The sequence below is a fragment of the Phasianus colchicus genome, chromosome 5, assembly GCF_987193195.1.
Source record: "Phasianus colchicus chromosome 5, bPhaCol1.hap1.1, whole genome shotgun sequence".
Taxonomy (NCBI): Eukaryota; Metazoa; Chordata; class Aves; order Galliformes; family Phasianidae; genus Phasianus; species Phasianus colchicus.
The window spans coordinates 28,861,063-28,884,715 of record NC_143440.1 but is presented as its reverse complement, the minus strand read 5'-3'; the positions used below and the strand labels follow the sequence as shown (position 1 = coordinate 28,884,715).

At 43.9% G+C, this 23,653-nt stretch overlaps 1 protein-coding gene across 5 annotated transcripts in view; it reads left to right on the top strand.

Annotated features, from left to right (window-relative positions):
* The first annotated feature begins 2,842 nt into the window (after nt 1–2,842).
* Nucleotides 2,843–23,653, top strand: part of SMOC1 (SPARC related modular calcium binding 1) — a 125,964-nt gene continuing 105,153 nt past the window's right edge. For 2 of the 5 annotated variants that reach the window (XM_090141129.1, XM_090141127.1), the window contains exon 1: nt 2,843–3,107. In XM_090141129.1, coding sequence (XP_089997255.1) covers nt 3,003–3,107 — 105 coding nt within the window. In that variant the 5' untranslated portion in view covers nt 2,843–3,002. Of the gene's footprint in view, nt 3,108–3,276; nt 3,658–23,653 lie in introns of those variants that run through there. The other 3 variants (XM_090141126.1, XM_090141128.1, XM_090141130.1) reach the window with 3 other exon arrangements.

Sequence of the window (23,653 nt, the reverse complement as noted above, 5' to 3'; positions counted from 1 at the left end):
TTACTCTCCACAGAGAAAATATGTGTCCTTATAGAGAAACAGCTGGTTATGGGAATATTTCTCAAGGCTGATGCATGCTTCGTGGTTATATACAGCTTTGGCCACAAAGTCGTCAAAGCATTCAGTTACTGGGGGATATCCTGGGGATTTCTGGCCCTCTCTGCAACTCCTACTAGCTGTTTGACATGGCTGTCGTCAAGGCTGTGCAGGCACTGAAACCTAGGTGTCCAGTGTGGCTGGCAGTCTCTATTAGAAATCAGGAGAACTATAACTTCTTTTCATTAAGATAATGAGCATTTATTTAGCAGAGAAGTCCTGGTGGCCATGTGTTTATCTGTGGAAAGTATACCAAAGAAATACAGCCAGATTTAAATTGCAAGTAGTAAAGAATACATGAGGGCATCACAAGTAGATCAGATGCAAATAAAACTCCCTATAAATTGGAGAGGGGGTTGCAGGCAAGTGAGATATTGTTATTTGGACTGGAATTTAACCAAGACTCAACTCTGAGGTGATGCAGTACTTGATGCTGTGGTTGGATCCCCACCTCAACAAAACTATGCTGGATTCTGCCTCTTTCCACAGGTGCCAGGTGTGCAGTGGTATAACTTGTCCATGAGGACACTCAGATTTCCCAGCTCTCCTCCACCTCTTCCCCTCAAAGTCTCTGTTCATGTCATGTGGAATGGCAGAATTTCAGATGTGCATCAGAGAGACTTTGAAATGGAAAATCAGAGGATACCGCAGGCCATGCTGAAGCAGAGCTGGCAAAGTTTTGGACCCGGAGAGCAGAGAGTGGTGAGGGCTAGGACTAAAGTACACCGGTAGGCTTGTGTGGGGCGCTGTGTTTGCAGCTCCAGAGAGATCAGCAAGCCAAGAATAATGAATACTGGCAGAGATCCGTGTGAGTAACAAACGACTTATCCTGCCTAGGCTAGTGACAAAATGTTGCGTACTGACATTTTAAAATACATATTTAAAAAAAAAAAAAAGGAAAGATTAAAGCAACCGCTGTAGCTAAACACTCTGCTTTGCTCTGATAAGATGCCAGAATTATATGACTTTTACTGTGTAACGAGGTTCTTGGTGTGGGTGTAGCAGCCCCTCCCCATACCTAGCGGATACACTCTAGGGAATTTTTACAAGTGTAAGTATTGGCTCTGGTATGGCCATTGAGTAAGGAAAACTAAATATGTTGTATGAAGAAACTACATGTCTCCAACATGTGTTTCCAAAAGAGCAGGAGAAGACTGTCCCACCAAAAGCTATTATCACTGCTATGTGCACAGCAATGGCCTCTCATGTACATTAATATATGAAATGCCTGCAACCAAACCCACGCTTGTCATTTAAAAATGAAGGACTGGATGCAAATGCAGGGGTTCCTGAGGAATATCTGTCCCTCAGCTGGCAGATGGACAGGGGCTTGGCACTGTCCTCCACCACTGCCCAGGGTCTCCAAATACAGCCAGTTTCCATAGCATGTCTTCAAGTACAGCAGGATTCCATTGCACTGCCACAGCACTGCTTCTCTCATCAGCTGATCCATCAGACTTGCATTGAGGGCAGGATCCAGCCTCTTCAGGCAACTCCTATTTTTGCCCAGGTCTTGCCTGCAGATGCAGCTCCATTTTCCCTGGTCCTACCCCAGGGCTGCACCTATGTGCTGTTATGTGATGCAGCACCCATGCTTCCCATTGAGTTCCTGGCTGGGCAGGGACACAGAGTCCCACATACAGTCTGAAGGGGCTTGTTGTCTTGAGAGACACCAGAACTGACCTTAGGATAGTTTTCTAGGTATAAGGTGTGTAACTGAAAGCTGGATCACGTCGCCTTCTGCATAAGGCCTATAGGTGGTCCTAAGCAATGTGGAGCAGTGGTGAGTGTGGTCTGGTGTTGCTGTGCTTGGGAAAGCAGTGAGGCTTTTCAGGGGCAGGTTGCCTTGTCTATGGGTGAGTCATGCCCTGAATCCTAGCAGATAAGTTCTCTTCTCTGACCTGGTGAGGCCACACCTGGAGTGCTGTGTCCAGTTCTGGGCTCCCCAGTATGAGAGAGAGGGGGAACTTCTACGAAGTCCAGCAGTGGGTCATAAAGATGATGAAGGGCTTGGAGCATCTCCCTTACGAGGAAATGCTGAGAGCTGGGACCATTCAGCTGGGAGAAGACAAGGCTGAGAGGGAGGGGATCTTATCAATGCTTACGGATATCTAATGGGCAGAAGTCAAGAGGATGGGGCCGGGTTCTTTTTGGTGGTGCCCACGGACAGGACAAGGAGTGATGGGCACAAGCTGGAGCACAGGAAATTTCGTATGAACCCGAGTAAAAACAAACAATTATACTGTGAAGGTTTAGAGCGTGGGATCAGGCTGCCCAGAGAGGTTGTGGTCTCCTCCTCTGGAGATATTCAAAACTCGCCTGGGCGCTGTCCTGTGAGACCTGCTGTAGGGTACCCACTTTAGCACGCAGGGGTTGGACTGGGTGACCTCCAGAGGTCCCTACGATTCTGTGATTCCCCGGCAGCCGTAAGCTGAGAGTGGAGCCAGCGGCCGGTGAGCGGAAGAGAGACTCGCCGCTCCTCCGCTGCCGGTGCCCGCGCGGGGCTGCCTCGGCTGCAGCGCTGAGCCTCAGGTGCCGCCCCCGGCTCCAGCTCCGCGCCGCCCGGGGCCAACCTGCACCGCCCGCCTCGCGCCCGCAGCAGGGCGGAGCGCGGAGCCCCGCCGCCCCGCCATTGGCTCCGGCCCGCGGCGGCTGCGCTGCGATGGGCGCGCGCCCCGCTCCGTGCCGGCCGGCCCCGCCCCGCCGCGGCTTTATAACGGGCATCCCCATGGCCGAGGCGGGTAACCTGCCGCGCCGGGAGGGGCAGAGCCGACCCGGGGTACCGCCCGCCGCCCACGGACACGCCGCCGCTGAGCCCAGGGGCGGCCGCCCGGGAGAGCAGCCTGCGGTGGCCGCCGAGCTCCGCCGCGCCGCCGCCGCACCTCCGTCGCCCGCCCCGAGGGACGATGCCGCCCCGGGCCTGGCGCGGCGCGGTGGCTCGCCCGTTCCTGCTGGCGCTGCTGCTGGCGCATCTGCCCCAGGGTGGCGGCCACCGGGCCGCGGGGCCCAGGGTAAGTGAGCCGCCCCGCTCCCTCCGACACCGGCAGCGCCGCAGGTGGAGCCCCGCGGCGGGTCCCGCGTCCGGCGCGCAGCCTCGGGGGCCTCCGCTGTCGGTTGGGTACCGGCCGGGGTGCGGCCGTCGGTGTGACCGTCGGGTGGGTGCGGGAGGGAGGGAGGCGTGAGCGGGCTGAGCTTTATGCCGCCCGTCCCGCGGTTAGCGCTCCCAGCGCGTAGCTTCGGGACTTTTTCATTACGTTCCCAAGAAGGGATTAAATGAATCCCAGCAATAAAGCTAGATGCCTTCGGCCCAGACTGCTCCCTGTAGGAGTCTAGCTCTGTTTTTTTTTAATCTGACAACGTCTGCCTCTTGCTGGGGCTGTTAATTTCACTTAGCGTACAATTACACTGCTCTGGGGGAGAAACCCAGCATCTTTTCTAAATATGGTCCTCCCAGTGCACTACCACCGCAGCACCGCGCTGGGGTAGCGGGAGAGCTCTCCGTTAGAGCTGCACACCAGTAGCTGTTCTTCAGCCAAGGCTGCAATAAGGACATAGTTCTGGGTAAGTGGAAAAACTCGATCTCTCTGCAGGCGTGTTGGATGCACTGGCCGTGTGCATTCTTGACCCATCAGTTTGAAGTGTTATGAAATGCAGTACTTAATTAACTTTTACCATGGTTAAGCAAGATCAGAAGGCTTTGGAATCCCTACTCAGACAGAATATAACAATAAGGGATTTGAGCACAGTACTCTAGTTTGTTAGAGCTGCTGTTTGACCATGAGGGCAGTTATGTGCTTCTCAGGACCGCAGAAAGCATGCTGGCTGCGGTGCCGTCCCGGTGTTCAGCTATAGCGTCTTTTATGGCCAGATGTGTAACAGCAGCTGTTAGGAAGTGGCAGATTAGATTTAGTGTGTGCCGTAATTCCTCAGGGACCTGTTTTGAAGGATGAGGTACCACTGGGGTGCTTGTGCACGTATTTCTATTACCTGATAGCAAACCTAAACCTTGAGGCTGGAGCAGAGCCACATTTAAGAAGCTTTGAGGTGATAGGAAGGAGTGACTAGGGCCCTTAACCAGCGCTTTATAACACTGGTATCTGAATGCTTCAATGAAGAGCAACTGAAACAAAGAACAAAACAGAAAATCCAATTGGTGGTGCATGATTTTGCAGTGAACCTGTCTATCAAATGGTTTCCTTATAGGCTACTTTTACATACTGTGCTTTATAGGGCAGTTTAATTGCTCCATGTGCTCTATGTGCTGTGTCATCTTTGGCATGGGAGCTACTTCAGCTCTCTTAATACGGCTCCAAATACAAAGGACTTCTGATTTACTTGTTGCTTGAAATGATGGACTGACTTTGCTCTTCCCTCCTTTGTGACTGAGGGGAAGGAGATTGGCTGAAGTGAGCACCACTGTCTGTGGTTCTGCAGTAAGATCTGCCTTTAAGTTTTAACTTCAGAGCTCTGTAGTGGAAAGCTCTGGACTTCCAAGATGCTCTGTGTGTGAAGCCTCTTTTCATTCTGCCAAGTGTTCTGTTTATGAGCATGCAATTTGACACACTCATTTGCAACCATGTTGATAGATCCCTGGGCTTAATCTCTTCTTGTGATTAGACGTTGCCTGTGAAACTGTTACCCAGTGTAAAGGTTCTCTACTATAGATTCCTGTGCACATAAGAAAGTTCTGAATTTTTATTATTATTGTTTTTATTTTATGATGACTATCAAGAGTTACACCACTGTTTCTCATAAGGACTTGCAATTAGGGCTATAGTCCCCTCAGGAACCCTCCCTGGCAGCTGGGGTTAGTGTTGCAGTCCTGGCATCTAATCCTGGAGGTGTTCAAGTGCTAGAAGTGATATTTACATGTTCATGTCGTTTCTTTTTTTGTACAGTAAGCACTAAAACTACAGTGCATGCAAACTCAAATGCTCTTAAAGGTAAACAGCAGGGAAAGTACTGGCCAGCAGAAAATTTGATGCAAAAAAAGGGAACTGTTTATGTAATCCAACTCTTCTCAGTTTAAATGAGCAGCAGTGATGCTTGAAACAAGTTATTGATCTTTCTCCTTGCATTTCCCCTTTACTACAGCATTGTTCTGCTAACCTGGGCAACCAGCAGAGTCACTGAATGTGTAAGTAGAGAAGTATGACCTGCTCATAGAATGCCCTGGGTTGGAAGGGGACCCATGAGGGTCACTGAGTCCAACTCCTAGCTCCATGCAGCACCACCTGGAATTCAAACCCTATGTCTGAGAGTGTTGCCACAGGGCCATGCCCACTGCTCTGGGAAGCCTGTCCCATGCCCACAACTCTGGTAGAGAACTTAACCTAATACCTACCTGACTCTTCTCTGACACAGCTCCATGCCATTTTTTCAGAGAGTGGAGATCAGCGCTGCCCTTGTGAGGAGCTGTAGGCCGTCATGAGGGTTCCCCTCAGCCTCCTCTTTTCCAGGCTGAAAATGGTGAAAAGTTAAGGGTAGCATAGAGAAACAGGCAGATTCTTGTGCCAGTGTGGGAGCAAACTTTCAGGTGAAGTGAGATAACTGTTTGGAGACAAAGATACAAGAGTAGCTGATACAGGCACAGGCCTGCTGAGGTACCTCTGGCTCTCAGAAGATGTTGTTCAAAGCCTGGTGTTTCCTCTGAGATTAAAACTGAGCAGGGATGTGAATCAGTTTAGGCTTGGAAAGCATCAGTGACCTGTAGGGAACATCTGGCTTTTGTATATCTGCTGTACTGACAGTTAGTAATTGTCCCACATAAATCCCCATAGGAAGTTGAATGTCTTGGATGCCCCAGAAAGAACCTGGAAGTCCAAGGCTATTGTGATTTTCTTCTTTATTTGACAAGCTCTAGGAAAGTGTTTGCTCTGTTAGGCAATTGCTTGATCACTTCTACTCTTGTTGTGCATGTGTGTATTTGTGTCTGAAGAATGTTGCCTTGTGGAAAAAGATAATGGGGCTTTACTTTCTATTCACATTCCCTTCCTGCATGCTTCTTTCTCTCTGTTGGCATGAGATGTGAAATTGTGTGTCAAGCCAAGATTTGTCATTTCTTCTCCTTGACCCCACAGCTTGGCTTGGAAATACAGGGAGCTTGACTGTGCTGCCTTTTTCATCTCCTACTGTGTGATGAATTTGGGTAGCACTCTCTCATGGCATATTAAATAGATTGTGCCACTAAGCTCTATTTTTCCCATCTGGACAATGAATTGTGACCTTTGGCTTTCTAGTTCAGAAAGATAGAGCTGTGTTTCCTGTAGGCTCCCCACTTTTTGTGTCTGACTCCTGACCATTGCGAACTTGCTCCATTTGTAGCAGAGCTATTAGCGGCAGTGATAACAAGTACTAGAATAGGAAAATGGTGGAATTTGTGGAATATGGAGGATCTGTATCTCCTAAGTGACTGAAGAGAAATAAGAAATGGGAAGGGAAAGCAGTAGCTATAAATTTCTTCCTAGCTTTATGCATGGAAACTCTATATCCCTCCATGATAAAATGATGCTGGCTTGAAATAAGGGGAACCTTCAGTCTGGTGATGCTGTAAAGGGAAGACAGTAAATAGTGAAACTCTGAAGGTACCTGCATGTCTCAAAGCCTAAACTGAAGCAGTGTGAACTCCCGTCTACAGCTGGTTACTAATTAGAACCTCACACGAGCACCTTAGTTTAAAAAAAAAAAAAAAAAGGCTTCAAAGGCTCTTGCAGTGCTGCCATTTCCCCTGGAGGAGTAAGCAGCCTGGCAAGTCGTGCTGAAGAAACTATTCTGTTGTGTCCTCACAGAAACACTGCTGGTAGGGCTCTGCAAAGCAGGTGTCCTAGGCATGCCCTACTGAAATTAGGGATAGTGTGTTTTCTTCAGGGTAGGAAGAAATTTGGAGAAAAATGTAAAACAAAAATACAAGGCAGAGGGCTGTGTATAAAGGAGATCTAAAAGAGTGATACTTAGAATGGGTTTTCAGTAACTGAATTTTGGTGCTTGTTTTGAGCTTGGATCATTGCATTGCAACAATCTAAACTGATGAGTAACAGAGGAAGCGTTCTAGTGAAGGAATGAGTACTCAAGGCAAGTGCCTAAAAAAGCATCGCCCAACAGGACGGGTTTGTTATTCATAGTTTTTGTTTGGAGTTGATTCTGTTCTGTCTCAGTGATAGTTGTTCTTGCCTAAGTAGAAGCTGTAGTTGTATATAAAACTGTAGTAATGATTTTGCTCCCTTTTCATGTTCATACTTGGACCTTTTATGTTAAACAGCCAAATCCCTTGCAAAATATCAAAGAAGCTGATCTGACTTGCTTTTTTAATAAATTATGCAGCTGCACTTAGGAACAGGATTTATTCTTGTGTGGAGAAGTATTAAAAATTACGGTACATCACTATTAGAACAGTGGGTCCTGTTCTAAGCAAGAAAGAGTTATAGGATACAACTTGTTCTGTATAGTTTTAGTGTGTTTTAACTGCTTGAGCTTCTGAGTTGGCTTCAAGAATATTTCACTCATGTTAATTACTTTTGCTCCTAATGAAGGATTTCTGGCCAGCAAAAGATTTTATGCAAAAAAAGAAACTGCTTGCATACTTCTGCTGGTGGTGGCAGCAAGCTCTGCAGCTGTGGAACATCCATAGTGATAGCCTCTTGGGCTAGTTTTCAAGTTTCTAACACAAGTCATGTGCTAAGATAATCTTTGCAACCATCAGTGCAGAACAGATGTTGTCTTGGCTTCTTTTATTTCTAGATGGCCTGAAGCAATTGGTAAGATGACTGTAAACTTCATTTCAGTGGTACAGTAGTGCTGAAATACTAATACTGCTGTTTAAATATCTTAGATGTTCTTATCCTGCCATCTTAAACTAATTGCGACATCACTTTGTTGGGAAAAAACCCCAAACAAAAACTCATTTGTCTCTTACTTGGCTGCTGAATCCCCAGTTCTTCTGAGACTGACATATCCAACAATGCACTTAAGTGTTGCACAATAAACTTCTTGCTGACATTAAAGGCTGAATGCTGAGGCAGTACAGGTGAAATTAAAGCTAATCCTGCAAATCTGAGAGCTGCTGCGCTGGCTGTCACACTTGCGTGACAGCCTGAGAGCTTCCCTTTCAGAGCTCCATTGGTGGATTCCATGAAGACTCTGGTAACACAGTGCCCAGGGATGGTGCAGTGCAGCAGAACTCACAGCGTGCTTCATGTGTGTGATGGACAGCTTGCTGCTTTGCTCTCAAGTGAGGCTCAGAGAAGCAAAAGGTGTAACTTGCAGCTTGAACTGTGAAGCTTCCTTTTTTGTGTGTGTGTGTGTGTTAGATCACAAGCTTAACTACTATCATGGATAGGGTTTTAAATTTGCTATGCTTCGTTGTAAGAAGTTTTCCATTTGTTAGGTTCTTGCCCAAACAGCACAAGGCTGCCACTGCTGTAAGGGATTTGCTTCTGTGCTGGAGCTTTCTGGGTAGTATGTGGTGTCTGAGAAATGTTTGCTGCACAGAGAGATTACTGAGGTGTGCTGGCTGTGTATGGAGCTGTCTCCCTCTTCTGACAGGCTCATGCTAACATTGAGCAGTTTTCATGTGAAGCCATCTGAATGCAATGGTTTCTGGGCTTGTGTGCGCTGGCAGGCACTCTGGCTCTTAGGCCCTTCTGATAGTGGCTGTGTGATAATCCGCTCTGCCTTCTTTCCTGGGAGACTTTGTAGCTATAGGAGAGAAACCATAGGGAGGAGCAGCCAGTCACACCAGAGTAAAGCCTCCACTCAAAGTGGTGGAAATAACCACCCCACTGTACAAAAGGAGTCCTTTGTACATCGCTTCGTGTGGGCAATGGGCGGCTCTTCAGTCTGAGAGCAGCCAACCCAGCTCCCTCAGGACCAGGCCTTGCCTTGAAACTGGGCTAATGGCTCCTGTCAGGGATTGTGCTTTATTTGTTGCAGTAGGCTCCTGATACAACTTGGTCTACTGCATTAACACTGTAGATGGTGCATGCCATATTCCTGAGCATTTGAGAAGAATTGTCTGCTTGTCTAAGGAAAACATTGCCTTGCACAGAGTGCCTGCCCACTCATGAATGCTGCCTGTTCTGCATTGAAGGCAATGAACAATGGCTGTTGTGCTCCCCTACACAAGTTACTCTTAGGGAGACCTGTGCTATCTGATCAAGAGGCTTACATCCCTATTGAGTGAGGAGAGATGATGGAGGAAACCAGCTAGAGCACGTGAAGGGATTTGCTCTAGTCTGTGTGACCTTTCCAAGACTTTGTGAATATCAAGATTGGCAAGGCCAGCTGGAAGGAACGGGCTTCAGACTGATGTTTCCCATGGCAGCTCCTCTGAGGCAGTGGTGCTTCTGCCTCCAGAGCAGGGGTGTAGAAGCCATTATAAGCCTAAAGCTGCCCATGCTGTCGGTCTCTTCTGTGGTGATCTCCCAGCTGTAGCCTATTTCAGAGGACATGCTTGTCTGCTGGGTTAGTGCATTTTTGCATCTCATTGCCATATGGCTGAGCCAGATGCCTTTGATAACCTTCTGACTTCTCATCTAGAGAGGTATATAGCTGTGCAGTGAAGGAGGTGTCAAACGAGGGCAAGCTTGGACCTTGAAGGGAAGCATCTTTGACTAGAGATGGGGAAATAAGACTAGTTTCACTAAGAGCATACCATTAAAGATTGGCTGGGCTTTGTCAAGTAGCAACCTATCAGTGCTGTTGGCGGATTCTTCTATGCAAGTGGTGTTCCTTCCATGCAGGAACTGGTAAGAATAGATGGATAACTTGCTCTGCCATGAGTGTCCAGGCTGACTGCTCTCTTGGGCTGGAGTTCCTAAGGACCAACTACTGCCTCAGAATGAAGATCATGGATGAATGTGAGGAGAACAGTACAGCTTAAGTGCAACAGAGTACTATGCTGTTCATTACTTTAGTACAAACCCAGACCTTGTGCCGTTGTTTTGTAAACTGGGTTGTTTTTTTCTGAAACATCTTGGTATTGTCTTGGGAGAAAGAAGCGATCGGCATGCATTGATCTTTGTATGTGTGGGAGGTGTTAAAAGGGAGGGCTGTCTCATGGATGAGTGAAAGAATCATAGGAAATGGAAGGGGAAGGCAGATAGGAATAAGGATGATGGGGAGGTAGGACAGATGAAAGAACTTGCTTTCCCGTGGTTGTTCTTGGCCAGTAGTCTAGTTATAATGATAGTTGGAATCAAATCCAGAGGGAAGTGCTGATCCCTCAAATAGGGAGGAGAGGTTCCAAACACTTAGTGGGCAGATTTGGTTTCAGAGTTTCTCTTGGCTACTAGACCCCAGTTACCATTAGCTGGGTCACAGACTAGAAGGAATGTGGAAAATGTTATCCATCCCTGTTCTCTTCCCTGCTCTGTGACTGAGATCAATCACTTAAATTGCTTGAGGAAGCCATAGCCTCTCTTTTGATGAGAGAAGTCCAACAGCTGATCTGCTGCACTTCTGCTTGCTATGGGGTATTTTGCAGTGCTTGCTGTTGTACTTTTCTGGAGTTCCAGAATACTGGGTTAAAGAGTATTTGTCTTTGTTATACAGAGAACATGAAGTATGATATTGTCTGATGCTTCAGTTTAAAATTTAGTGCTTCAGATTTTGATACTCCAACAAATTAAAACCATCCAATGCAGTCTTATTGTGGTGTTTTACAGCAACTGTGAGACGGAGTGGACTTAAGTCTGTTTCTTAAGCTGCAGGTGTGTCTGTGTCTCGCATGGAGGGGAAGTGAAGTAAGAATCAAGTAGATAAAAAAGCATGCTCAAGCGAGCACACCTGGTAAAGGTAGTGATATCCTTTAATGTACGACAGGGACATATGATTAGAAAAGGTGTTCAGATGTACACTATCTTTAGATCTTGTTTCTCTGTGTACCGGTTTCTTGTCATGGACAGATAGGATGATAATCTTTTGTTTCAGCCCAGGCTCCCTTGTGTAGCGTGAGGATTAAAGAGCCTACTCTAGTTTGTACATCAAACCATTTCCCTTCCCATTTCTTTGAAGCTGATTTACATGTAGTCTACACTTAGGCTTAAACAAATACTTGGTGTAATGAGGCACAAACTGAGAACTAAAAACCCAGAAGTCCCCAGGCGTGATTTCCACGTGGTGGATATTAAACGAGTTGGGGTTTGTGGATATTGGCCAGGTAAAAGGGTTTCTGTCTGAGCCAAGTAGCTACTTCTGATTTGGGTCTAGTTACCATCCAGAATGGCGGTACTGACTCTTGTCTGAAGTTTTGCATTTGTCTTATTGCTCTGCTCTTATGAGTGAGTGGGCAGGTACTGCAGAATTGAATAAGCTATGTGCAAAAGTAGCTTTCTAAAATTTGTGTCTGGAGTACTAGAGGATAATCTGCTCTGAACTTGGAAAGGAAAGGCAAGTTTAATGTGTGCATGTCTCAGAGAAAGTAAAATACATCAAAGTCCATAAAGACTGATATGCAAGGGGAACATGGTCAATGTGGGTTTTTTTGGTGGTTGCTTTTTTTTTTTTTTTTTTTTTTTTTGCTAAAAATCTAGAGATCTAGGGATCTGGCATAAGGTATTGCAGCATTGCTGCCATTTCTTGCTGCTGCTGTAATAAACTGTAGCCAGTTGGGTTCTCCATGGTTTTGCTGTCATGTCATTTAGATGCAGTGCATCTGAAATGTGCTTGAAAGTTGTCATATGCAGAAAACTGTCCTATTAGTGCTTTAACTTCTGAAAGCTGTTGCCGTGAGATAGGATATCATAAATGCACGCGTACAAGTCCATGGGTTTATTTCATAACTGAAAGAGTGTGGTGCCCCTGGCTGTTGTACCTAATAGCCTAATGTTATTCTAGAGATTCTATCCCAGAGCTTTATTATTGTAGAATGGCATGGGTTGAGAAGGACCACAATGATCATCTAATTTCAACCTCTCTGCTATGTGCAGGGTTGCCAACCAGCAGACCATGCTGACCAGAGCCACATCCAGCCTGGCCTTGAATGCCTCCGGGGATGCGCCATCCACAGCCTCCTTGGGCAGCCTGTTCTAGTGCATCACCACCCTCTGTGTGAAAAACTTCCTCTTAATATCTAACCTAAATATCCCCTGTCTCAGTTTAAAACCATTCCCTCTTGTCCTGTTGCTATCCACCATCGTAAATAGCTGCTCCCCCTCCTGTTTATATGCTCCCTTCAAGTACTGGAAGGCCACAGTGAGGTCTCCCCAGAGCTTTCTCTTCTCCAAGCTAAATAAACCCAGTTTCCTCAACCTTTCCTCATAGGAGAGGTGCTCCAGCCCTCTGATTATTAGTGAAATATGAAGTGGTGACAAGTGGATACTGCCAATCTGAACATTCAAAATATTATGACTGGGCTACCTAACAAGGGCTCATCCTTTCTGTGATTGAGGGGTAAACATTGGAAGAATTTATTAAGGAGACTGCCAACATCCCACTGCCTTGGTACTATCTGTGAGGTGTCTTCCCATCTTTATTATTGCACAAGTACAGCCAATATTTTTAAGACCGGAAATCATATCCTCAGATGTGGGTTTGAAAGTTAAAGCTGTCCTCTGTAGTCTTCAGTAATGGTCTGCTGTTTTGAGGCAGGATGCTCTGTCTCTTGCATTTACTTTGCTCTTCATAATTTAAGCTTGAACTGCAGGAGGAATAATAGCTGCAGTTTTTTCAGGCATTTACAAAATGGTCATAAACCTACACTGCTGGCGTTGGCAAAGTTGGTAAAGTTATTCCCCAGAAGTATGGGGAAGCACGTTAGCCCAAATTTGTTTCAGATATTCATCTTCAGGGACTTCCAAATAACTAAGCATTCTCTTTGCAGTGAGTACATTTTTACATTGAAGCAGACTGGTTCATACCAAAACTATTTGAATGTTGCTGGCTGTGGCATCTTAGAAGACTTAGATTTTCCAAAGCTGCTAGGTTTTGTCCTTTCCATTGTCCTGAGGTAACAAATATGCTGTCAGGGAAAACTATCTTGCTAGATTTGAACTGTCCTTTTTTAAAAAAAAACTTTGAGAGTTGTTGAAACCTAGTTATAGGAACTTTCTTGATCTTTTCTGTTCTATTAACCTATAATCTATCGGTTATGTACACTCAAAAAATCTGGATTATTTTTAAGGAGTCTAATAGTGTCAATTAAGTTAAATGTTTTGTGCATGGTATCAATAGTATATGTGCCTCTTGAGGGTGAAGAGGATGGGGAGTAGGAAACAATGGATGTACAAACCTGGCTGCTGCTGCTTTTTTTGTCTTTGTCTCACTGAGAACTGAATACTGTCTCAATTTCGGGATTTTTATTGCTAACTATAGATAGCTGAAGAAGTTCCAAACTAACTGGAATAGGAACAAACAGAAGGAAGTTGAGCATTTCTTTACCAAGATACTACCTGAAGCATTTTGGCAGTATTATTGGAACTGCTGCTCATCAGCACGCTGCAGTGAACTGTTTGCAGATTTCTAAATGTAAGGCAACTGTAGGATGAAGCCCTGTAACTCATCTGGTCTGTAACACATCAGTTTGTACCGCTACAGTGTAGTTGTTAGCTCTTATCCTAGGAAGATGAAGCTATCCTGTTATTTTAGTATGAAAGCAATTAGGAAAAATCCATCTCAACTTTCAAGCTGTGTTTTATCTGTAGAGCTAAATTCAGGAAAAACTCAGCAAGTTTTCAAAAAAAAAAAAAATCTGTTGATTGTATTTATTGTTTTATGCTGAATTGGGAACGGAGTGAGAACTGCTGCTCTTGACTTGGAGTAGGTCTGCATGTACGTTCTTAAAACTTGTCCTTCATATCTCTGGAATTGACCCAGTTGTATAAGAAGTACGTTTTGAGTTGGAAGATTTGAGATGCTGATCTATCTTGAATAGTTGGTGTCAGAAATAACCTATTTTTTTCATAAGTTTGCTGGAACTTTTAAGAATTTACCTAAAAGGCTCCAAGTTGTGCTGGCATGAAAACAAACTAAAAATAAAAAGCTTCCACAATTGCTTCACATAACCCAGGGACTTCCCCCAGGAGCCTCAGAGCAGATGGGGAAGAGTTCAGTAGGAAAATCCCATGCACCTTAGAAGGATTTGATTTTGCTTGAAAATTTAAAAATCATGAATGCTTATGCTGTTGAATGAATGATTCTGGAATAGAAATTCTAACTTAGTTATCAGCAGTTCTTTGCTACAGAATGAGAACATGAGGTTTCGAAGGCATATCTTTCTCCATATACTAAAGAAAAAGTAGGTACTGTATCAGGGTAACTGATCTTCTTGCAAGACTTGATACCTTCTCAAGTGCCCTATGCAACCTTACCTCATAATTATTGCTTTTCAAGGTCAGAAAAAGTCCGCACCTTGACTTGAAGTGAGGAGACTTAACCATAACTACTTCTCAGTTAAACTTGCTCGTTGTTAGTGTCACTGTAAGCCTCCTGACTAGCTTTCTGTTCCACGCTCTCCAAAATGTTCACTGTGCCTCGGTTCAGGCATGGCAAGGAGTGTGGGAAGACGGTTCTCAACTTGGTAGTTCTTGCTGAACTCTACCTGGAGATGTTGCTCTGTCAAAGGTGAGGCCTCACTTGTTGTTTCCTTTGGAAATCACTGGGGCAAGCACACTAAGTAAAACTGCACATATATTTTCCACCTGGTGTGCTTTCTTTCCATTTGCTCAGTTTTGATAAACGTTTCTCAGTTGTAGAGAAGTAACCAGCTTTTCAGTGCAGTGGTAAATTGCAGCATGTCAGAGCAAAATCTAAAGAGGACTTTGACTTCTGTTTCCTTGTCTTCCACTTCTGTGAAGCCACGGGGAATACAAGCACTTATTCAGGAAGTGCCAGAAGGCAGATGTTAGACATGATGAAGTCACCTCAGATTAAGAGGACAAAGTAGGGCGTTATCTTTGGCTTGACTCTTTGGTTAGTATTTACTAGAAAGCAAGCCTAGGGATTACCACAAACAAACTAAGCCAAGTGCTTCAGCTCTTAGTAGATGGCAAACTACTGTTCATGCATATCCATGTATTTCCTAAGGCAAGCAATTAGGATCAAGTAAGAAGACAGAATCCTGTTAAATCTCATGCCAGTGTTCAGATGGTTAGAACCATTCTTATCTAAAATTGCTGTGGAACTGGCTAGTGAAACAAAAGCCAGTAGCAGGTGCTGATGTGAAGATAGAAGTCTCACTTGACATTGGTTTTTTTGCGAAGTGATTGACACCAGTGGTAGGCACTGTTTACAGAAAACATCTGAATGAAGTCACCACTGGATTCAACAGTGAGATATTAACTGAAGACAGCACTCAAAAATGCTGATACTGCAGCTTGCCCTGTACTAAGGACATAAATGGTTCTTAACAGAGGAAACCTCTTAAAATAGCCAGGATTTTAGGATGGATTTTTCTCAGACTAGGGAGTACTTTCTTTTTCATGACCCAGCTCTGCCCTTATTTTTGCTGACAAAGTAGTTGCAGTGTTAGAGTACCAACTCTTTGAAAGCTTTGTCTAGCTTCTGTCTGGCTTTTTGTTATTCTTGATCCATTGGCTTGGAGCTCCAGATCCCTGAAGTATCAGGAAGCTTCCAACGACTTCTGGGAGGGACGTGCCTGTATTAGTTTTTTCTGGGGTGGAAGTTGATGTTACCCATTGTGATCTTGTCCTCAGTTCATTGTGGCTAAAATGTACAGCTGGCCCTCGGGAATCTTTTATAGGGAAACATCTCAAATCTAGTGGTTTATGCAGAGGCTGCTCAGCAGTTTGAATACACTTCTTTCAGATAGTAAGCACTGTAGAAAGCTTTCCTGTGAGTGTGATTCTCCGTTTGGGAGAAGTTTTGGTAGAAATTGAGGAAGATTAGAAAGGCTTTCCACTTTTAAAACTCAAATGGCAGTGATTCGACAAACGTTACAGGCTTCTAAGAAGCAGCTGTTAGAGCGCTGCATAAGTAATTGATGAGTGTCTGTCTTAGATGAATCTTGGAATCCACTGTGGTAATTGCAATACAAGCTGTTAGGCTAGAAAACGGAAGGCAGATGCTTCTTTATCACTTCAAAATGTCAACAGTTCCCTTGAAAATAAGGCAAAGCTCAGAACCAATGACTTGGTGTCAGTCGCTATGGCAAGATCAAACTTAAATGTAACTAATAATTTGATTCACTTAATTTCCTCATTCCCTCTGTTGTTTGATTTACTGGATTATTCATTTATGCCAACTTCTTATGTAGGTTTCAAACTATCTCTGTGTTTCTTGTGTCACTTATGTTTCAGTCACATCTAACAACAAGCAAGGTGGGTATTAAGCTATCGGCAGGACCAAATGGTATGGGCTGTTCTTAACTGAAGTGTGAGGATGGTGCCTAGAATCTGCAATGTGGAAAAGTTTCTGCTTTCCTCCTTGCTGGGAGTGGGTTGACCTTGGCCAGTTGCCCACCCAGCTGCTCTCTCACCCTCCCTCAACCTGGCAGGAGGAGAAAAAAGATGAAAAAGATCAGGGGTTGTGATAAAGATGGAACATCACGTAACCAGTTACAGTTAAATCATTGAGTCAAATCACAGCATTGACTTCTTATTCTCTTATTTTAAAAGAGGAAGAGAGCACACAGTTGTGAGGAAGGAGTGCTATTACTGGTCTTGGTACTGAATAATTCTGAAAAGGAAGTGCCAGATATTATAACTTGGGCAGCTTAAAAGAGACTCTGTATAAATTCTGGTGTTCTGCATGCTTGGATGTAGCCCTATGCTTTCCCTTCTTTAGATATGTTTGGCCCTTACCTTCAGAAAGCCTGGCTAGTTATGTCACTGCTATTCAGTGGGGCAGAGGATCATGATAAAACTCATAAATTAACACCAGTCTAATTTTATCTCAAAAGCTCAAGTTGCAGGTGCTGAAACTTGACAAGCAATGCGGCTAGTGCTCCATGGTGGGAAGGAATCTGAAATAATTGAACAGATTTGATATTTAGAGCATAGCTTCTGCCCGAATACTTGGGTTATTCAGTTAAATATCCTATATGTCAGAGACCAACACTGGACTTACTTTGACACTTATAAGTTACTTGAGAGTAAAACATTTTTGTTGTTTTTAGGTTCTGTCTTTCTGAGACAGTAAGAAGTCAGCAATTCCAGTCACAAGCAGACTCCAAACAGAATAGAAACAAACCTTTAAAAGTTTCTAGAATCTCCTGACTTCTCTGTTATCCTAATCTGAGTGTGTAGGCCTTCGTCAAATCATCTCCTAAAGCCTAATGAAGGATATGCCACTGCAGTAATTCACAAGCACTTACTGACCTTACACTTTAAAGCAGCAATAAAATTTTACTTCCCGTCTTGCGTTGCTGGCTGCCTTTTGGCAGGATTCAGTGGAAAGTACAAGTTTTGAGTGAAAAGTAAAACAATTATGAAAAAATAATGGTCTGTTACAGCTTGAGTTAAGATTGTTGGCTGTTGAGGACAACTGGCAACAAGCTGAGCTGGGTACTTAGAGCTGCCTGTTTTCAGTCTATTTTTTCCACCTATAAGTAATCATTCATTCTGAATCCATACTGTTGGTTTAGGTTGCAAAGCTCATGTCCGAGCACGTTCTCTGGTTCCCTTCTATGGGTTGGACTGGTTTCTCAGGCCAGCTGCAAGCTACAGCTGGGCTCCAGGCAGAACATGTGCTTCTGTGGCAGAGCTGGCGCTGAAATTTTTGCCTGCTAGTCATGTGGCTGGAGCTGGATTTAGTCATCTGCCTTGGCAGTCAAGTATTAGTGAAGGACAACTAATGGGGGCAGTCTGGACAGCTCTAGCCTCTGGTGGAGTCATTGACTTATCTTCAAAGTTGAATGGCTTTGGGGTGATAGGAACCTCCCCTTATACAATAGTTCCTGATAGCCAACTTCTGCTGGCTGTGGGCATGGATGATGCAAAGCAGGCCTTTTTTCTCCTGACTTAGCACTTCTAGTTATCAGGCAACTAGAACATGTGGAAGTACTTGAGTTGTTTCCTTCATGCAACCCACTAGTGAATTGGGTAATTGTAATGATACAGCAATTAAAAAAAATAATAATCTGTTCCATGCAACTTATATTTTGGATACTGGGCACTCATACTGGCAGTAGGTACATCTCCCGCTTTAGAAGCCCATGCCCATCTTCTTATCTGCTGCCCAAGGTTGGTTTATTATCTCTTACCATCACCAACAATAGAACTGCTTGACTTCCCCTGGATTGGAGATGTTGGGAATCATGTAATGTAATCATATCACAGAATGGCTTAGGTTGGAAAGGACCTTAAAGATCATTCAGTTCCAACTGCCTGCCTTGGGCAGGGTTACCACCCACTAGATCAGGCTGCCTGGAGCCCTGTCCAACCTGGCTTTGAACACCTCCAAGGATGGGATATCCACAGCTTCTCTGGGCAACCTGTATATACTAGATAGGCTTGAAGGATCTGCATAGGAATTTGCTGGGTAGGTAGGATTAATTTCCCATTGTATATGGTGTATGTCTCAAGTAGATCACTTGTTTGCTAATGTGAAATAAGGAAGACTAGCTCAGTGTGAGAGTAGTTAAGGGTGTCTGTGCTAATGTTAGCTGAAGGCAGATCTCTTAATTTAACAAAGGAGCACTTCATTGTACTGAAAGAGCCTTCAGAATGTAGATATAACTGAACACTGGAATTACAACAACTTATCTGCTAGAAGGAAAAGCTGTAGATGTCTGAAAGAGATCTGATGTGCCTTGTATGTCCCAGCCTTGGCATTATAAATAATTTTATCCTGCCACTTGTTGGGCAGCTTTCCTTTTGTGCCTGGTATAGTGGTGGGGATTAGATCTGACTTGTTTACAAATGTTGTTGAACTGAGCGAGGATGTCCACCTTTGGAAGCAACTGTAGAAAATGTGCTCTTGAGTTCTTCATGAAGTCTAGGCAATGCTCTGGAGCTGGGAAGACTATTAGGAGATGCTATAAAATAGCATACTTTATCATGTTGTACTCTCACTTCAAAGTGGATGTAGCATGTTGGGGAATGTGATTTCTCAGACCCTGGCTGAGTTGTCTGTAGTGCACTGGAAACTGAATTTTAAATATGTTTTGGTTGATGGGTTTGGCCCTATGTGTATCCCAACAAGAGCCTCTGTCTGAATAGGAGAAGGAAACAGAGTCCTTGGGTATGTATGATAGATTAGATCTAGCCTAGCTAGGGCACACAAATGAATTTGGACTTTTGAGATGTACATTCTCTTTATTTTCAAGTTCCAGGATCAACCTATGCAAGGTTCTTGTCAGCTGCTTTTTATTCTCCTTTGTCAAATAAGTAAGTAGTTGCTTGAAATGGAACAGTGAGCAGATTCACCTTAGTGCAGGGCTTTCTGCCTTCATCTGTTGCCTGTTGTATTTGAATTCAGGAGTGTCAGTTGGCCTTCAGTTCTCCTTGTTTAGGTTTGCAGCATGAGAAAGTGAAAATCTGTCATGGTTGTACGTAAACACAGTATGTTAAAGCATTCACACTGTAACTGTGAACAGGGCACTTGATGGAAATGAAGAAAGTAGGTCTGGAACATTTAGCAACGTTGAATATAGTCTAGAAGGAAAGATAGAGTTGCTGTCTGCAGGTGGGGCAGAGAATACTCAGAAATCCTGCCTGCTTTCCACTCCCCCCCTTCTCCCCCCCCCCAAAAAAAGAGCGACTTGACCAGTTTGTGCTGGAATGGGAAGATACGATTTGACGTGTTTTATGTCCTTCTTTGAAATTGTTGATGTGAACTAAAGGCTGAAGTCTTTCATTAAGGCATCTGTGCAGCAGTAGATAAGGACTTTGGGAAGAGAAAGGCAGTACCAGACTCTCTGACTTCTCTTGAAAGTGTGGGGCAAGGCCCCTCTCTCACAATGAATCCTATTTTCAGAGCAAATATCAATGCCCTCTAGCGGCTTTAACTATGCAAGGAATGGCTGTCTGGTTATCAGCAACACCAACCACCTGTGTCTCACGCAGCTGGAAGAGGTGAGTGAAGGTGTGCATGCTGGTGGCACAACTTAGTGTTGCAGCTCTATGGAAAGGAACAAAGGGAAACATCCAGGAAATACTTCCAAACCTGAATTATTTAAATATTGCAGAATGCCCATCATTCCATAAGTGAGATCTGGAGATACTTTTTTCCTTTTAGGCTGGGAATAAATCTTCTCTGGGAAACTTGTTACAGAAGAGGTTCAGTGTTCTCTTCTGTAAGAGCCAGAGTTTTTAGAAAAGAATCAAGAGTTAGCAAAGACAGACATTCAGAATTGCATAGTGCAGAACTGCCTCAGCAGCTTGAAACAAAACTTGATGGTTTGAGGATATGCATGCTGTTTTATCTACAGTGCAAGAGCAGTGATAGACTGTTGGGGCTTTTGATTATCTTTATTGGTAAATCGATACTGATGTGAGGTCTTAAGAGATAGTTTGGTCCCCTGAAGAAACAGCTCAGCTTTGAATGCAAATGCTTGCATGCTATCATGCTTGTCCTTTTACTTTCAAGGAGTAAAACCTGGTGAGTTCAATGTTTGTGTGGCATAGAAGGCAAAAAGGTGTTTGGCGGAATAATTGGCTGTATGAACTCGCTTACTACCAAGGATTAAAACTGCAGTATGCCTCAAGGAGCTTTCAAGATCAGGAACTGCTTGCAAGACTCTTCCTTTTAAATCTGATCTTTAAATTTACTGTGGCTTCTAATAACATTATAGTAGTTCAACTTTCATTCAGTATGTTGTTGGGGAACGTTAATTAGATGCTTTAATTCCACTTGAATATTCTGCCTGACCAGTGATATAATTAATTGACCACTTGTGCCATTTGAAGGTGTGTGCATTGGTGTGCAGCATACTGATAAGGAGTCTCAAAGATGGCTTTCTTGTGTGCTTAATATAAAGTACTTTGAACTGGAAATTGAGCAATTACATTTGGAAACAGCTAATAAAAGCAGTGGAAGTAGTAGGTCAGTAAATTGTATGTGAATGAGCAATGATTGGGTTATGCATGTAGCTTTTGAAGACTTACTCTCATCCAAGTGTGCTTGTGGACTAGAGAATCTCTGTTCCCATACGTTGCTGAGGTGTTTTAAGCTGGAGAACTCCCAAATAGATTCAACATAGCCAAAAAGAGTCTAAAATGCAATCTCTTTATAGTGTTCTTTGAAGTGCTTTTCCCCAAGCATGTTAAGGTCTTATCCCAAGAACTGAAGGATTTCATATCGCTAGGCTTAGGATCCTGAGTAACACTTCAATGAGGTAAACAGGAGGCTTGGCAAAAATGTTTTAAGGATACCTTTTCCTACACTAGTACAATGGATATATAGCTGCCAAAATACTTGTCTGATCCTGTCTTTCTGAGAGTCCAGTGATTAATTTACTTCAGTAGGAACAGAATAAAACTTCTGAACAGAGGATGGTGTTTCTTCTCCCCGTTGTGCCTACTGCCATTTTGTATTGTCAATTGTAAAACATCTGAAGTTACTTTCCTGTGTAATGCTTCTGCACAAACACAGCTAGATGTCTGAGGAGTTCAGCAAATCTAAACAACTACTTTGTCTTCTATAATGTGGAATTGTTTAAATAAGAAATACGTAAAGCTAAAGAGACATCAGGCTTCTGCACAGGTCTAGAAATAGAACTGTGATTTGTCAGGTGAGGAAATCCTTTGAGGCTCTCAACAGTTGTTTTAACAGGTCTGTACTCAGGTGATAAAGCACTGAATCGGACTCTTCAGCTTCTGATTTTATCATTTTTACTATGCTTGATTGCAGCTGTGTTGCTAAGTTTATCCTGTGAACCTGTTTGATATTGACCTTGGATGCTCCCATGCTGGATACAAAGGAGCAAGACTGAGATGGCAAAACAGTTGTTAAAGCTGCCGTGCAACTTCTGTAGTTGCTTTGAGCCAGCTGGTTTGGATGCATCTATCAAAGTCTATTGCTGTTGATGTCCCACAAGGGTTGCACAACCTTAGATCTGGTATTTTTTCACTCTGAGCTTATCAGAGGATGAGCAGAGTTCTCCATGAAAGCAAATGATGTTAGCAGTATAAGCATAGTAAAATTCATTGTTAACAACTTGTATGTTGTCCGCCGAATTTGCAGGGCAGGAATAGGAATTGTGCTGGAATCTTTCAGGAATAGTCTGTCAAGCTGTGAATCTTAGTGAGAATTCCTTGTCATGCTGGTTGCTTTTCCTGGCTCCTTTCTTGTCTGCACCTAAATTGAGTTTGAAAGGGGTCTCTGCATTTTTCCGTGTGTAGCCCGTTCCTTCTTTTGTAGTGCCTTATGCTTTTCCAGCTCCTAGTTAGGCAGATGAGTGACCTTTTTTCTTTTACAGAGAATCTGCCCGACATTTCTAGATTTTCATCTTAGAGGAAGTGCCAGTATTGGAATAATACTGAAAATAAACTTGTTCTTCATTTCCTGTCCCAAGGCTTCAGATCTTGCAGGCTCTTAGGGTGATGGAGAAGGACAGTGCCTAGAAGTTCTGTGCTGTGCTACCCAAATGGTACTTGGCACTGCTGTAGTTGAGCTGGGGCCATGTTTACACTTAACTTGCCCCAAAGGTGGGGAAATGAAGGGGGAGGAATGTCAAGTATCTTCAACTTGTCACAGGATGTGATCAGGTAACATAAGAGGATTTTCAGGTCTTTCAAACAATGAGTAAACATGTCAAATGTGATGGAAAGCTCTGGAGTGTTATATGGACTATCTAAGTCTCTCTGTCAAACTTGGAGCATCAGGTTAGTGTTGAATTTCTACTGTTTTGACCCCTCTTCTTTGAGGAGAATGCACCAGCTGTTGGAGGGGAAGCAGCCTTTGAGAGCTAAAAAAGAATAACTTGCTCCCTTCCTACTGAAAGTTCATTTCTTATGGCAAGCTGCTAATAAAGTTATAACTTTTTTTGTTTTATAAGAAACTGTGGTTTGTTATTCCTACAACTGGATGGGTCTGAGTCCCAAATTCCACTTGACTCGCAAGTATATGTGCAACTTTTCTAAAAGTCCAAATGAGTTGACAAGACTGTGGTAAGAATGCTGTGTATTCACTGGGCCCTAGCTTTTCTGCCACCTTTTGTGTGTTTCTTCTTAGTCTTTTCTTGGCAGATGAAAGATCTCTGGCAGTGTTTAGTGTAATATCTTGTCCCCAGTGTAGTACTTGCTGAAGCAGTGTAAAAGCAGTGATAGGTCATTGCTTAACAGTTCCCTCTTGAATGGCGTTCACTGCAGCAGTTGGGTCAAAATAGTATCACCACTTCATTCACTGCTCTCTAGTGTTGTTCATTTCCCCTCCACCCCCATAGTAGGTGGCCTCAGCAAGTGTTTCACTGTAGTTAAAAACACTGCTTGTGAGTGAAGCCTGTACTTCCTTCACAGCTGTAATTGCTAAGAGGTAAGAGTTCTGAGATATGAGTGAACTAAGTGCTGCCTTTCACTACAGTGGTGCATTATTATACCCATGTCTTAGCTGTGCTTTTGGTGACTACTATCAACGTGACCAGAAGCTGGGTGAGAGTAGTTTTCTATGCATCAGGTGCTTGGAGAATTGTGGCAGCTTGTCCTGGCTTTCTTTTCTACTGGTT